The following is a 15,287-nucleotide window of genomic DNA, read 5'->3' as shown; positions in this document are numbered from 1 at the left end:
GAGAAAACTTCATTTTTCTTGCTTTCTAACCCTAATTTGATCAAGAGCTAAAACCAAAAGAAAAAGAGTTTGAGTTAGTAGAGTAAATCTCCTCCAACCCTAGAGTTTGTTTCAAGCTTGAAGCTTTCATTTTGGTGGATTGTTTTGGTGATTCAAGTTTCTTACAAGAGAGGTAAATAATCTTTAAATCTTGGTTTTATGGTATTATATCATGTACTATAAGTTTTAATAGCAAGCTATAAGTTATTTGGATGAGATTTGTGATTAATCTTCTTGAATTAAACAAGTAGTAGTTCGGTTAGTTAGTATGCACACCATGTGTTTGATGAAATGTTTAAACTTTGTTCATGGTTGTTTATGAAGTATTAACATGTTTTAGGCCCCTTTTGAGTTAGATTTAACACTTGATATGTTGTTTAAGTGAAAATCATGAGAAGATGAAGGTTAGATAAATATGTGAACTTGTGGACTGTTTTCTTTTTCCTTGGCTGACTGGTATTGGAAGGAGGGGTTTTCCCTTGATTTTTGTGATTTATTTGCACCTTAATCATGCCTAAGAAACTTGTCTAGACATTGGTTAATCTCATGTGTTTGTTAGAATGAAATTTAAGCAAGTAAAGTGGTTGGTTGGACCACTAGTGGACTGTTTTGGTTTCTCTTGATGACTAGACTGCTATAGTCATTCTTAATCATATTGATGTATTTCATTTTGAACTCCAATGGTACTAGGTGACCTAAATCCCTGTATATGAACATTATAGGACTGATTTGGGTAAATTTGAAATAAAACGAATGAAGATAACACCAAGAACTAAAGTAGTTTTGCTTGAGGTTAGGGCTGATCCAGAGTTGAAAAATCAGTCAAATTGTCTGAGCTACTGGTACTGATAGAAGACGAACTAGAGTATGAATTTGGTACCGTTGAAAAGCCCTTCGAGTCTAGTTTCCAACGCCACTGACGCACCTGATTTCGATCTTCCTACAATGAGATATAGCCGTTTTCCCAAAACTGCGCGGGAGTGACTGTTTTACCCGTGAAGAACATTTTGAGCTTGAATGAAACTTTTCTTTTGCCCAACTATCATGCACTTGTTAAAATTGTTTTCTCATGAACTTTTACTGCATTTTGGACGAAGTTTGCATGATGAATTGAATGACTTTAACCACTCACTTGGTCTCTTAATGAGCTTACAATTGAGTGGGAAATGAACCTAATTTGTTAACGATTTCACTCGTTGCCCTAGGATTGGGAAACGAAGGTGGTTGTAACCGAGATACTTGACGTTTGACTACTGTATTGCTTGACAGGTGAGTGTTCCAAGTACATGAAAATATTTACGTGAAATGTCTCCTTGCTTGAATAACATGCTTACTTGGTTAAAGTAACTGCTCTTGAATTGATAACCTTTGGGACGAGGATGTACTTTATCATACTCGATCCTTTGTAGTTCATTTCGTGATATTGATATGAGATGAAATGCTTTGCTTGCACTTGACTTATTGGTCACTCGGGTGGTTATCCCACTGACTTACGTGTTACATACTCATTATTGTTAGACAATGCTAGGTACTTGATTTCTTGTCTCATATATAAGTGTGTACTTTATTGCACTTGATCTCGCTTGACTAAACTTTGATATTTTGTTAAAATATGTACTGACCGTTTTGTTATAACTGATATGTGACCGGATTTGCTAAAGAGATTTCTAATTTTCTCCAGTTCTTCTTATTTGATCAAGTTTCATAACCATTTGATTTTCAACTGTTTGGATTTGAAATACTTGAATTGCTTAAAACATGATATGTTGAACTTAATTGTGACTTGAATCTATTTAGCCGAGTGTGCTCTTATGTATACCCAATTGACCTGAATTGATTAAACACTTGATATCTCCTTCATGCATGAACAAGTAACTTGATTTGTATATTGACTTGAAAATATGAATTACTGGATATTACTTGAGAATATGAATTACTAGACATTACTTGACAGTATGAATTACTGGACAGTATTGGAATACTTGAGAATATGAATTACTGGACAATACTTGTGACTTGATTCTGGCTAGGCGAGTGTGTCATTGTCACACTTAGCCTCCCTTTCTTGAATGATCTTGTACTCACTTGAACTTGATTGACATGTACTTGTGTTTATGTTTGTATTTGACTTGCAAGTGTTGAGCGGCCGTATGTACCACACTCCATCCGAGTGGGAGGTACCTCTCATCCCGTCTCAATACTTTTATCTCGATAAGTCGATTGGAGAGTTATCCCATCGACACTAGTGCTGGGCGGCTGTATGTACCACACTCTATCCGAGTGGGAGGTACCTCTCATCCCGTTTCAGTACTTTTATCTCGATTAAGTCGATTGGAGAGTTATCTCATCGACACTAGGGTTTAGCGGTCGCATGTACCACACTCCATCCGAGTGGGAGGTACCTCTCATCCCTTCTCAGTACCTTTATCCTGTTTTGTCGAGTGGAGTGTTATCTTCTCGATTAATTGGTATATTCGAATATCACCACCACTGTTTATTTCTGAATACGGAGCGTTAAGTGACAACTAACGTCTCCAAGCTTTACTGTGTGAGCGTTGGATAATTGCCAACGACTCCAATCTTGATTACTGAATACTTGGGGATTATAAGCCATATCGTGAATTACTGTATATCTGGAACTATAAGTCCAACCCCGAGGTTAGTTGGTCAAATCGAGTCGGCAAGGGTTTGGTCGAGAAGATTAACGAACCTTGGATACTTCTCGGACGTTCGGACCCGGTAAGAGGTGATAGTGGATGGAAACTAGTGTTAAGTAGGGATCTACGGATGTTATACTTTCGTGGTTGACGGAGGGTCAACGGACCTTGATCAAGCTACTGTGGAACTTGCTCCTGAGAGCAACCTATATCTTTTGATATGAATGTGTTCCTTACTGCACCCTTTTGCATGTTTTATCTGGCTATTTGCTCAATTATATACTGGATTATAATTTCATCGAAGTTGACTTGTTTCTTGATGTCTGAATATGCTATTTTGTCTCGTATTTTACCTACTTAATTACTTGGAACCTCACTGGGTTTCTAACTCATTCCACGCCATTTGTTTTTCTTACAGGGGTAAGAACGTGAGAGTGGGAATTGAAGAAGATATGGATTTTGTTTAAGTTTTGTTAATTGCTCGCGTAGGCACTCCTTAGCTCTTTAACGGGCTTGTTTTGTTTTATTTTGTAAGCTTGACTCCTTGACTATATTTAGGACATTTGATGTCCATGATTGTATATGTCTAAGGTTGTAATTGTTATTTTTCTCATTGTTGAGGTTAATATTTGGTAAAAATGTAAGTAGTGAAATAAACTAAAACTAATTCAAAGAAATGTTTTAATTCAAGTAGAGGAAATGAAATGCAATACAAGGGAATTGTTGTAACACATAGAATATAATGCAAGAGCATATAAAAAGTGGTTTGATACTAGTTACAGACTAGAAAATCTGTAGTAATCAAACTTATTCCCCACATACATCTTGGACTTATTTTACATCAGAATTCAGAGACAGAGAACTAATTTCTCATGCATAAGCTTCATCTCCCCTTCATATTTCTTTTAAATCTGAAGCTGAGCAGACTTCTTTGGGATAGCACCAGCCTCATTGAGCAGTGGAACAAGTTCACCCATCTCATGCTTTCCTGTCACAGCTGCAATCACACAACCAAGAAAAGTTGTAAGACTCCCCTAAAATCCAAATATATAAATATATCATTTGTTAAGTACTCTTTCATATTTTATCCTTCCTTCTCTTTTACTAGTAAGAACTTGGACCCTAGGGAAGGGAGAATGTGAATAACCAAGCCTTTGAATTACAATATCTTGAGATACTAAAAGTTGACAAAACTAGTAATCATTGGACTACCATGGTCTACATCAACCATTGACAAGGAAGAATGTGATTGACCATGCTCTAGAGAAAATTATATCTTGAGACACTAAAAATTGCTCAAGAACCTTTAATCACCTAATTGAGATATAACTATCTCAAGACACTTAAAAATTATGGTTCATAACTACCAAAAGAAAATAACCTCTCTTGTGGACCATCACCATGGTCCACAAATGGATATACTTTTATTTATGAGAAGAATCAATGTAAATTGGATCTATATAAAGAATTTCATGAAAAAGAAAGAAAGAAAAAAGAGCAAATGGACTTACTGTCACAACCACCAATGTGTTTGCCAGCAATGAACACATTGGGCACTGTCCTTTGGCCGGTCCACACGGCTAGAGCTGACTGCATTTCGGTTCCATCAGCTTCAAAATTGACAAACAAACAACAGCACATCAATTTCGACATCAAATGAAGCTGTAAATCAAGACATGAAATTGCGAATTTCCAATCATTGATCAACAATAAATTGTTACTAGTATACAGCACTTACTTTCCTCATCAAGTTCAACAACTGTATGAGTTGCACCTAGCTGGTCAAGCAACTGCTTCACCCTGTTGCAATATCCGCAGAATGTTTTACTGCACAAAAACACTACTAATAAGGATCTATATCCAATATCTAAGCCAATACCTATTAACAAAAATAAACAAGATAAGATTAGTTAGCCAAAAAATCAAATATAGCCCAGATCAAGAAAAGATTAATCATTTCCTTTATTGGGGTTAGGAAACACAGGCACACACATAAGTTGTAATAGGGGGCAGAAACCTGAAGACAACAACAGGATGTGAGGAAACAATTTGTTTAACTTTGGAAAGAGCCATTTCTATTTCTTCCTTGCTCTTGTTTGAACTGAATAAAGATCCCATATGGGCACAAGAATCCCCTTATATATTTCTTGCTATAACAGGATTTGCTTATCAGGTGTTATGTAACTGGAATTCAGCGTTAGTACGTGGGGTGTTGAGATGGGGACAGATATATGAGGCTGGGGCGTTGGAATTTGGGTTTTGCTTAGTGTACTTGAAGAAGGTAATCAGGCGCAGATGGCTGTGTTTTGTTTAATGATTCGGTTCAGTCAGATTTGTCCCCAGTTTTCAGCTGTCTTTGCTTCTGGAAGGTGGTGCGGTTTTTCCTGAGAATCTCTGATTATTCAATGGGCGGTAGCACTACCAGTAAAGCATCTTTGTTTGGGATGTTCTGTAATGCATTGAATCAATTCCATAATCTCATAACTTTATTTCATTTTATGAAATCTTGTAAATTGCATCTTATAAGCCTTAAACTCTTTCCTTTTGATGTATTGTACCCCTAACTTTTTTTTTTGAACAATTTGCTCCTACTGATTGTCTACCACTTTCTTTTGAACAAAATGGTTTACAAAATTCTTTTGGTTTCAAGGAAATGAGGATGGGATAAATCAGATTAGTATTACAAAATGTTTTATCTGATGTAAAATTTTCTGCAAATGGAAGAGCCAGTGCTTTGTTTTCTTGAATTGAGTACAAATGGATGGTTTACATTGTATATCTGTATGCAGGACCACTATTATCTCATTACACTAAGCAAGTAATGCATAATCCTTCATGTCCTTTAACCCATGTCAATGAACCTCCACACAGCTTCTGCATTCAGCCACTGTTTGGCGATGTACAACTTAGGCCTCTACATTATTAATCTCACTGCCAGAAGATTTATATATTCTTCTAGCTATATAAGCTCTGAAACCATCAAGAAATTCCAAATTAAGTAACACTGGAAATTCTCAAAAATTCAGAAGGTAGGCTAATCCTCAGCATTCGAGAGATCAGGAATGGTCAAGAAAGCTAATGACAAGATTTGTGTTAGTGTGGTCATTTAGATGAAAAGATGGATTCTAAATCTTTTGACAGTCTTGATTTTGCCTTAAAATCTGATGATGAAGTCATTGAAGGGCTTCCACTCCTCTTAAGATTCCAAAATCCACTCCATCTGCCTTGACTTGTAGAAGGATCAGTTGGAGTTGCAGCCCTTTCTTTGCTAAAGCTGGACCTAGCTAGTTCTCTTAGTTGCCTCAGCCATGGTCTTTCATCGGAACTTCTGCTACTGGATCTCCTGTCACCTGAAGAAGTAGTAGTCCCTTCACCTTCAGCAGTATTATACAAAGGGAACTTACTTTCCAGGTTTTTTATCCATCTTTGAGGAATGAAGAGCAGAAGAAAACCAATCAAAGCGATTTTCAAGCCAGTCAAGAAGTTCCCAGCAGGGTCAAGTTTCTTTGCCTGCCTATATAATGCGTAACTTTGATTGATCAGTTGGGCTAAGAATGCCAACAAGAAGAGTGAGAGCATGAAGATCCCAATTTTTGTCTCATCCTTGGCTGAAAATCCTTTATATAAGAGCACCAAACAGGTAGCAAAAATGCCAAATTCACAGGAAACTGAGATGATCTCAACCAACTGGACCTTTTTCTTGATGAAAGGTTTCTTAAGCACCATGAAAAAGAGTTGAAAAGAGGTTATGCAAAGTAAGGTAATCGTGGGAGTTCTTGAAGCCCAGTTTTCTGAATATGCACCAGCAACAATCCCCAGAACAACACGTTTGGCCACTTCAAGCAATGTGTAGTATATACGCAGAATTCCAAATACTTTCTGTATAAAAGGTGCTTCTGCATCTTCTGTCTCATCATCTGAGGCAATAATTCTGTCGCGTTGCTTTTGGACATTTCCACCTGTAATCTGAGATAGCATGTACTTAGGGGGACCTCGTAGATCCTCAAACAGAGGTCCTAAGATTGTTAGACATGTAGATTTTGAATCGTTCTTCCAAGTCCACTGGCCTCTTTTACCAGGGCCTAGCGTTACTCGGATAATCTCTTGGTACCAGTGAATAGCCTCTCCCTCTTGATGCACCTCCTTGTATTGAAGTAGCTTTCCAAGTGTAATTCCCACGGATAGGAACAAAAGCAAGGCCAGCAGCAGAAAAAATACTACAGCTAATAGCAAAATGCCCACAACCATCCCAGAAGATGCTCCTCCTTCAATCATAAAGCAAAAAAGCAGAGCTTCTTAAACCAAATTGTAAGAATTACTAAAGATGGATATTGAGCAATTGATTTATGCACAAGTTATTTATATTCTTGCTCAGCAAGTCAATGTACTTCCTAAAGAAGTATGAATTGCATAACATAATGTTCCTTATGTTGACATCAGACAGCACGATTAGAAGGTAACAACGCATTGGACCAGTATTAAGGAGTTTACAGTGGAAGATTGCTACTACACATAAGGAACTCCACACACTACACTAGTTTCATTTAAAAAAAGTACTGCTTGATAAAGGAGATGAGCTACCATGACATATCCCTTTTTCTGTATTAACCATGCCACAAACTGAGAGAGAGAGAGAGAGAGAGAGAGTCTGATAAGTTGATCAATACCAAAACATTATTCTTCTTTTTCCTAAATTATTTATGGGGGAAGAGGGAGGTTACGGGAGATTATTGATGGATTTCAAATCTAACAAACATCTAAGCTCAATGGTTAAAATTTTAACAGCCTTGCTACTGATGTTAGTCCATTAACCAAGAATCAATGGTTGGAGATATGTTATCTGGACTCAAGATTTGATGCTGTTCAATGAACTTAAAATCTTCTTTCTCTTCCAATATAGATAACAACGAAGTGCAAAGGAAAACTGTCAAAGGTGGGTTTCTTCATGCAATGAATTTTTATTCTACACGTACCCTAATATATCCTGTTATTTGGAGGAGTGGAGTTAAGCAATAAGGAACCTAAATAAAAGGAAAAATGAAAAAGGAACCTGAATTACCTTTAAGCAAAGCTGCTGAAGCCTCACAAATACAAGGCAGTGCAAGAATTAGAAGAAAGATCTCAAAGCGTGGGAATATCAATGCCCCGTAGCTTCTATTTTTTTCGGTATTCTTCTTTCTTAACCATAGAATTGAAAAGAGTAATGTATGCAACAACATTAGACTGCCATAGATTACTGCTAACCAGAACATGCTTCTTTTGAAATCTCTCCACCTGAAAGAAACAGAATGTGGCAAGACATCACTAATATAAGGATTCTTCCAACACTTGAATGATAGTAAATGGGAAATTTTGATGCACCAAATTCCAATAACAAAAACAGGCATGCAAGTACACAGGCAACAGAGACATCAGAAACAAAGCACATCGGGAAACAGATTTTAGTTTCTCAGTATTTATTGTACTAACGGTCAAAAGGCTTCAATGCCTTTCACCAAGAAGCACAACTGATGATTGATGTTTTATACATAATTTGACTAGGCTATTATACATATTATCTCTGCTTATCTCTCCAACCACTATTCAATTCATTTTTTGTCAGGGTAACATATTTTCTTCATTAGCTAAGATGATAATATCTTTTAAAACTTACCCATGTGCAGTTTGAGGATTCACAATATGCTCTGCTTCAGGAATCATACTTTGGCCCTGTGTCACGACATGAGGCAATGAGAACTTGAAACACAAACTAAAGTAGAATAAACACAGAAATCTTGGACAGAAACCTACTTCTGACCTCAAAGAATGTTCTGTATTCCATAGGAGAGAGTGGCAACCCATACACTTTTGGAGCTTTGAGAAAATTTTGCTCTTCAGATGTCAAATCCATAGCAATGCCCAGATAGTGAAGTTTAGAAGTAAAAGAATATGGATTCGTCGGGGAATTTGTACCCCCCATGTTCGGTGAAAATTTCAATGTTTCCCATGGGAGTCTAAAATAGGGAATACTCCATTGTAAACCTCTTGCAAATTCAGAATACTCGACAGGCAAGGAAACTGCTAACCACCTAGACAGTGCATAGACCTGAATGTGGCTTGCCATTCTCTTCCTCGATAGAAAAAAGATATTCAGTTAGGTTGAGCATTATGCACAAAAAAATGTTTAGTTGTTTTGCACACTTCATGCAATTTAACTTTATAGTAAATAGCCTAGTTAATATTGCCATGATGAATAACTATTGGAAAATTCATTTTTAATTCTCATAAATGCAATAAAAGGATAAGATGGCTATGTGGAACATACTACCAAATATTGTCTAGCATGCTCACTTCTTTCTTCCCAAAGACTAGAAATTCACACCCTTTTTCTGTAAATTGAGTGTATGCAACAACTGCTGCTAATGTAAAGAGATGCCAGTAAATAGAAATGTAATTACGTTATTAGGGGTATACATCCCATAAAAGTGAACATTCTGAAGTTTTCTCATGAAAAGAGAGCACTAAATCTGAGAAATATAGAAATAAATAGAAAAAGATAATGGAATATGCTTCCCAATTCTGAAAATGTGGATTTCAGATTAAGCTTTTGACCATTGCATCATGTTTAACAGACAAGTAGATGGACGTTGATGCAATTAGGACACTAAGAGACAAACAAATCTTAGTATCCAAATTTCTTGTTTCATAATAACTGAAAAGATTAGAGTATGTGGCAAAGATGGGAACTTACAAAAAGGCTTCTTGTGGGTTCAGATGTCAAAAGAGGAGTTGGCCTTTTGAAAGCTCCAACTGATTGGAGGCTTGCAGTTGAAATAGTCAGAAAGCCTGCTACTAAAGATGTAACTGCAAATGCAGCTGTTATGAAGGAGGAAAGCACCAGAGAAACAACAGATACAGAGTCTGCAACAAATACAATGAAATGAAGGAGATCAAGAATAAGAAGAAATAAAGAAGTGGTATCCAAAAGGATTTAAAGTTCTTCTAAATACGGGTGGCCAAATGGAAAAGGAATAAAACCCTTACAATGTCTCACGTGCAGTATATTCGAACCTAGGTTTCTGTTTCCAGCAACATCCTCAGTTATATTTTCTGGAATACTGATGGATATGCTACCGTCGTCTGCTTGTACATCCATGGTATATGTACTTCTGCTCAATTTCTGAAAGCTGGAAATGTATGGAACGACGTATGAATCATTAGAGAACTATGACAGGCACTTACAAGTAGCAATAGTTTTTTGCATCTCTAGCAGTTAAAATTTCTAATGTGCTTTAAACTCTCAGATGAATAATTCCACTGATCACAGAATAAGCTTATGATGGCAAGAACTTCAAACTGAGCAAATAACCAGCTACTATAATTTACTCAGATTCAAAGTTGCTAACCTCTCCAAATGTCCTCCAGAGATGGATATATGAGAAGAATTAAAGCCAAAAACAGGCTTCATGAACTTGATGAGTACTGGAATACTCTCATCTTTTGTCCTCGTATGAGAAGTTGTACTTAACCTGACAGTAGGCCTCAGAGAGTCTGCAGGTCCAAGCACAAAACAACATCACAAGAAGGAAAAGGATGTGTGAAAGACAATAAGACATCACACTATTACTTGCCTGGAATGTAAAGGATTTTCCAAACAAATGATGTTTGAACACAAAAAGAAAGATCTTGGATGTTCTGGTTAAAAATGATATGTTATGGAATGTTCTTTACACAGCTGTAATACATACCATAAAGGAAAGTTACTGGAGCCATGGGAGAAACAGATGTCCCCTGTCTACTAAGAATTTGGTTTGAATCAAAGCTAACTGTGATTATAGCCATGTCAGGTATATCTTTGACCTGAGTACAGACATAACAAGTAACCAGAAAACATTTACAGATGATTAGACTTAGGAAACAGTCATTAATGCCATGAATTGATATGTGTGTGGAAATGATGCAAAGAGAACAATAACCTGAAAGCCAAATCTACGTTTCCCAAGATCATTGCCTCTAATAGGAAGAAGTGAACCCAGACTTGTATTTACAGTCTTCATAATTTCAGCTGACGAGTTGAGAACAGGTTCGGTAAAGTACAAATACAACTTTAGGTTCTTGGTCTTATTTGTTGCCAGCACTGTTCTAGCCTCCCTGTTAATCTGAAGTACCTTTGCAGGTATATGAGTCCTTAAGTTGGCGAATACACTTCTTCTATCTGGTGTTTCACAAGAAACAAATGAGAACTAGTACTGGCTGATGGTTCTGAAAATAAGAATAGTAAAATTTCTTGGATAATAACTTTCAAGCATTTATCTTTACCATTGACCTCTTCTTTAAAACCCTTAGATAATTAAGAAGTTGCAATAGCTAATTCAAAGTCAACAATCATGCAACTTTTCAGTGTGTGCAGCTTTTACAGTCTTTGTACAGTGAAAAGAATAGGGAGTGTGGCAAGAAGAAGAGCACAACCAAGGAAATCAGCCATTCAGTCATGCATGAATTTCAAATTTTACTCTCTCTACTAAGGTGAGGACTTACCAAAATGAATATATAAACTTGAATTTCCTGTCCTTGTAAAACTGTTTCCTGCAGAGTCTGTACAAAAATTTTTGTCCATCACCACTACCACCCTTCCATATTGAACACTTGTGGACAAACTCACAGTAAGTGAAAATTTGAGGTTTGGTTCAATGACATTAAGCGTGTTTGGCACAACCTGGCCAGCACCATAAACAAGAAGCTGTAGATAATAAATGTAATTTGATCAGAATCTTGTTGAAATGGAAATCTGGATGCTAAAAATCTAGGTTACTGAATAAATATACTAGGTAATGTCTATGAAATAATGAGACTGGAAAACAGAACTCATGATGAACTATGAACATATTTGAAATCAGAATGGTCAATGATTCAGAACACTGAAGCTTCAACATCTAATTTTCAAAAAGTAGCAATGAGTATGTGTCTCAGAATATAAATGGAAGGAAAGAGGACTGTCTTTCCACTAAAAAAGAAACACATCCATATAATGTGGAAACCACTGTATAAGAAATGGAAGACAGTAGTGTCATTTATCTTCTTATCTTGTATAGTATCATTGATCTGCTTCTCAAGTTCAAGATGGTAATGTACTCACATTGCAGGCATCAGGAGAAGAACACTGGAAACCACCTCCGTCAAAACAGGGTTCGCTGAAAGATACATATACAAGAACTTTTGATGCATTTGTGAAGTTTGTTGATGCTGTTACAAAGGCTGTTGGAGGAATAGTGTCTGTGAAAAGTAGATGCAAGATTAGATTCCAATGTACTAAAGTTGCAGCCAGAAATCCAACAAATAATGTGTCAGCATAACATGATGAGGAGGGAATCAGCATGAACTTTTCCATTCATGATTTGAAAAATCAAATATTCATGCTATATGTCAGCCTATATCAGTCAATGAACGGTTTTAGCTCCACAGTACAGCCCCCAGAAAATTTGTTTAGATAAAACCTACCGTCCTACTTTACCACCACTATAGTTAATCCAGAAAGCTTGAGTTGATGTAAAGCCTTATATCATTGTTGTAGACGGACACATATGAAGATATGATACATAAAGATTCTCTAACTCTTTCCATAATGAGGACATCTTACATTGACTTGACACATGAAGTGTTTATGTGGATACAGCAATAAGACAATCTTCCAGATGATACATTATATGGTCATTTTCAAGTTGTTTCATCACATCCCTATGGACTCAAGGAGAAAGTCTAAGTTATCTTCCAATGATACAAGTCCTGATAATATATGTGCACCCTGTTAAGTTGATAAAGAATAATTTTGCTTCTATGTCTATCTTAAGTGATTATGTGTTGTATCAAATGCGTGTGTGCAATACTTAGTTTACACACAGTAGTTACTTGATTTTTTAACAGATTATGAAATATAACTTCATTAAAAGATTGAAGAAACGATCCCTGTTTTTTTTAGCATGTTTAAGTTGTAAAAACCAAAACACCACAGACGATCAAAATCAGTTGAGGCCAATGTCTACAGTAAATTGCACCGAGACTGGAGACTCTTTCAATGACTAACAGAATAGAAGCAGCGTGGGACTATGTAAAGTACTATTAAGTAAAAAAGTGAATTTTGAAGGAAGATTGCTTAACCAACACTCCAATTATAGCTAGTGCAGCCAACTCCTTGAGACGCATTGGTGCAGACCTCAAAAGTGTGATTTCCATCCTGCAGCTGTGCATAAGATACACTTCTATTCTCACAGACTGTAGCTAATCCATCATCCAGCTGAAGTTGCAAGTTGCAACGCAAGAAGAAAATTGTGAGCAGAAGAATAAGGACGTAAAATTAAGAAGAATACAGCCCAACAAGACTCAGCAGAAAAAGTCCAAAACCAGCTAAGTTAGCTTTGAACTAATTGCATCTTCTTAATGACAAAATTAACCAATTTCAGTATGATTACTTTATCTAGCCTTTCACACTGTCATTGCTCTTTTTACTTTCAAATTTGGAGTGGACTTCCTATAACTGTAGCTGCAACTGGATCACCCCCATTCTCTTCTTTTCTGCTCTTCTCTTTCCTAAGAAAAAAAAATTAGTACTTTCTCCCCAGTCCTTCTTTTCCTCCCAAACCTCTAGCTCAAAAGGGAACAACACCAAAAGAGAATGCCTCTGAAGAGAAGGCAGAGAAATCCACCAAAAGATTGCTACAAGTAGTACTCAATTGTGTTTACTTTTCTGAAATGCTGATAAAAGTTTGTTACTTCAACCAATTTTATCAATTAAGATTCCCAATAACTAAAGGAAACTAAAAGGAAACATCTTCACACATCAACCTAAACAAAATTATGCATAGTTGCAAGCCAATGAAGTAATGCATAGGCAATGCTCCAAATAACCATTGCATGCATCAAATAACCTTGCAGTTTGTAATACATTCTCTGCAACTTTCTCCATTCACCACGACTTCAAAACGAAATGTTGCATAATCCCTTTTAGATACTGCATGAGGAGTCTTTTGCAACTTGACAGCAACCTCTGAATCACCACGCACAGCTCCCAAACCGAAGAGCAAAATAACCCATAACTGCAAAACCAGCCAGGATGATGATGACATGTTCTTTAAGCTTATCATTCTTAGTACTTCACTGAAGCTGGTTAAAAACCAAGTAAAGGGACCATTAGGAATATCTCAACAATGCATTTTTCTGCATGCAACAGGTTTTTTCTCTCCTCATCTCTAAAGGAACTGAAAACTCAGTTAACTGGAAGATGTACTTCGATTATGAGCAATGTGCATTCTGCGTGTGGAGGAGAGTGAGATTAGCAGCTGCAATGAATAATTGAAGTAAGAGAGAGAGGATTGGAGAAATGGGATTAGTGGTTGATGAAGGTTCTGCTGAGGATTGTGCACATGAGACTGACAGTGCAACACTGTCTAGTATAGTGTGTCTAGATAAGAGATCAGAGAGAGAGAGAGAGAGAGATTCTGAAAGAAATAAGATGTGGAAAATAAATGAAGAGAGTCCAAAGAGAAAGGGAATCATGCAAACCTATAAGTCAATGATACAGCCATAAATAGGACAAGAGGCTTTCAGTATTATGAGAAAATCAAGAAAATGCCTCTGCAGCCATCAACAGCTAATAAAATAAGAGAAAGAAAGAAAAAAAATAGAAAGCAAACAAGAAAATTAACGAAAAAAATAAAGAGAATTGGTGCAAATTTGACAGATGAAGTTTAGGACTAGTAGAGAGGGACAGTACAATACAAAGTGTGGAGTTGTGGCCAACAGGCGTTGCACAATCTTCTGCTGTATGGACAATGATTATGACAAATGTCATAAGGCGACAGGATATGCAGAAGTGTGAAGATAGTTAGTTAATAGGATCTTGCCATTTTATTCTGGAAGAAATTAGTAAAATAATTGTCTTTAATTGTTGAATATAATTCACTATCTTTTAGAGAATATTGAGTTTATTGTAATGTATACATTTTTTCCCTTTTGTTTTTTGTTTTTTGATGTTACATTTAAAAATGTGTAGTGCTGGTGCATCACTAATATCTTGATGAGGGATCAAGCCAGGGTCTTTACCAGCCTAGTGGCGGACTGGTAACTGATAATATACATGGACACATTTTTATTTTTTATAACTTGCGTTTAATGGGCACTTGTTAGTAATACAGTAAATTTATATTTAACATATTACGTAAATTTATATTAAAAAAATTAACACATGAGACCCATTTTTACAAGGTACTCATTGGACATCTCTTAAACAAATACTACATATGTATGTTAAGATAAATGAAGTATTCCGTCAAACATCCGTTAGACAAGCCCTAAATATATTAGTAAAAGAGAAGTTTCAAGAGAGCAAGAATCTGCTTATGATTTCAACATTACTGTGCAGTGAAAACGTATAGAATCGATCCTTTTTTTTTGTCGATACGATAGCTTCTTATACTGTAGAATCGATACTATAAACAAATAGATGCGTACACATTAATTTTGTATATAGAGATGTATGCTACATTTTAGATAGAAGTTCTTAGAACCCAGTGACACCAAGCTATTTATGCTCTTATTGTAGGCCATAAAAGTACTAAT

General features: G+C 36.3%; 2 protein-coding genes across 3 annotated transcripts; both read right to left on the bottom strand.

The window, feature by feature from the left end:
• Positions 1-3,424: 3,424 nt before the first annotated feature.
• On the bottom strand, positions 3,425-5,070 carry LOC113768329 (glutaredoxin). The gene is made up of 4 exons (XM_027312638.1): positions 4,714-5,070; positions 4,435-4,523; positions 4,208-4,306; positions 3,425-3,693 (listed from the first exon to the last, which is right to left on the bottom strand). The coding sequence occupies exons 1-4, from the start codon at positions 4,812-4,814 to the stop codon at positions 3,602-3,604; spliced, it is 381 nt and encodes a 126-aa protein (XP_027168439.1). The 5' UTR covers positions 4,815-5,070; the 3' UTR covers positions 3,425-3,601.
• A 333-nt stretch (positions 5,071-5,403) lies between these two features.
• Positions 5,404-14,173, bottom strand: LOC113768344. 2 transcript variants are annotated; one of them, XM_027312663.1, is made up of 13 exons: positions 13,598-14,173; positions 12,831-12,966; positions 11,812-11,948; positions 11,214-11,415; positions 10,652-10,890; positions 10,424-10,535; positions 10,082-10,226; positions 9,720-9,862; positions 9,427-9,596; positions 8,494-8,802; positions 8,350-8,405; positions 7,756-7,970; positions 5,404-6,961 (listed from the first exon to the last, which is right to left on the bottom strand). In XM_027312663.1, the coding sequence occupies exons 1-13, from the start codon at positions 13,811-13,813 to the stop codon at positions 5,799-5,801; spliced, it is 3,243 nt and encodes a 1,080-aa protein (XP_027168464.1). In that variant the 5' UTR covers positions 13,814-14,173; the 3' UTR covers positions 5,404-5,798. The 2 variants fall into 2 exon arrangements, with proteins under 2 accessions (XP_027168464.1, XP_027168465.1); XM_027312664.1 differs by lacking the exons at positions 12,831-12,966; positions 13,598-14,173 and having other exon boundaries at positions 11,808-11,868.
• Positions 14,174-15,287: the final 1,114 nt, after the last annotated feature.

Source organism: Coffea eugenioides, chromosome 4 (genome assembly GCF_003713205.1).
Source record: "Coffea eugenioides isolate CCC68of chromosome 4, Ceug_1.0, whole genome shotgun sequence".
Classification (NCBI taxonomy): Eukaryota; Viridiplantae; Streptophyta; class Magnoliopsida; order Gentianales; family Rubiaceae; genus Coffea; species Coffea eugenioides.
Note: the sequence above shows the minus strand (reverse complement) of the source record. Positions and strands in the feature narration are given on the sequence as shown.

What these genes read in the sequence shown, in the direction of transcription:
- LOC113768344 (XM_027312663.1), bottom strand. Translation starts at nt 13,813, where the DNA reads ATGATAAGCTTAAAGAACATGTCATCATCATCCTGGCTGGTTTTGCAG. An exon ending in AATGTATTACAAACTGCAAG is followed by an intron (nt 12,967 to 13,597) that starts GTTATTTGATGC and finishes TTGCAACTTCAG; the next exon opens with CTGGATGATGGATTAGCTAC. An exon ending in CTTCTCCTGATGCCTGCAAT is followed by an intron (nt 11,416 to 11,811) that starts GTGAGTACATTA and finishes TATTATCTACAG; the next exon opens with CTTCTTGTTTATGGTGCTGG.
- LOC113768329 (XM_027312638.1), bottom strand. Translation starts at nt 4,814, where the DNA reads ATGGGATCTTTATTCAGTTCAAACAAGAGCAAGGAAGAAATAGAAATG. An exon ending in CATCCTGTTGTTGTCTTCAG is followed by an intron (nt 4,524 to 4,713) that starts GTTTCTGCCCCC and finishes GTTTTTGTGCAG; the next exon opens with TAAAACATTCTGCGGATATT. An exon ending in ACACATTGGTGGTTGTGACA is followed by an intron (nt 3,694 to 4,207) that starts GTAAGTCCATTT and finishes GTGTGATTGCAG; the next exon opens with CTGTGACAGGAAAGCATGAG.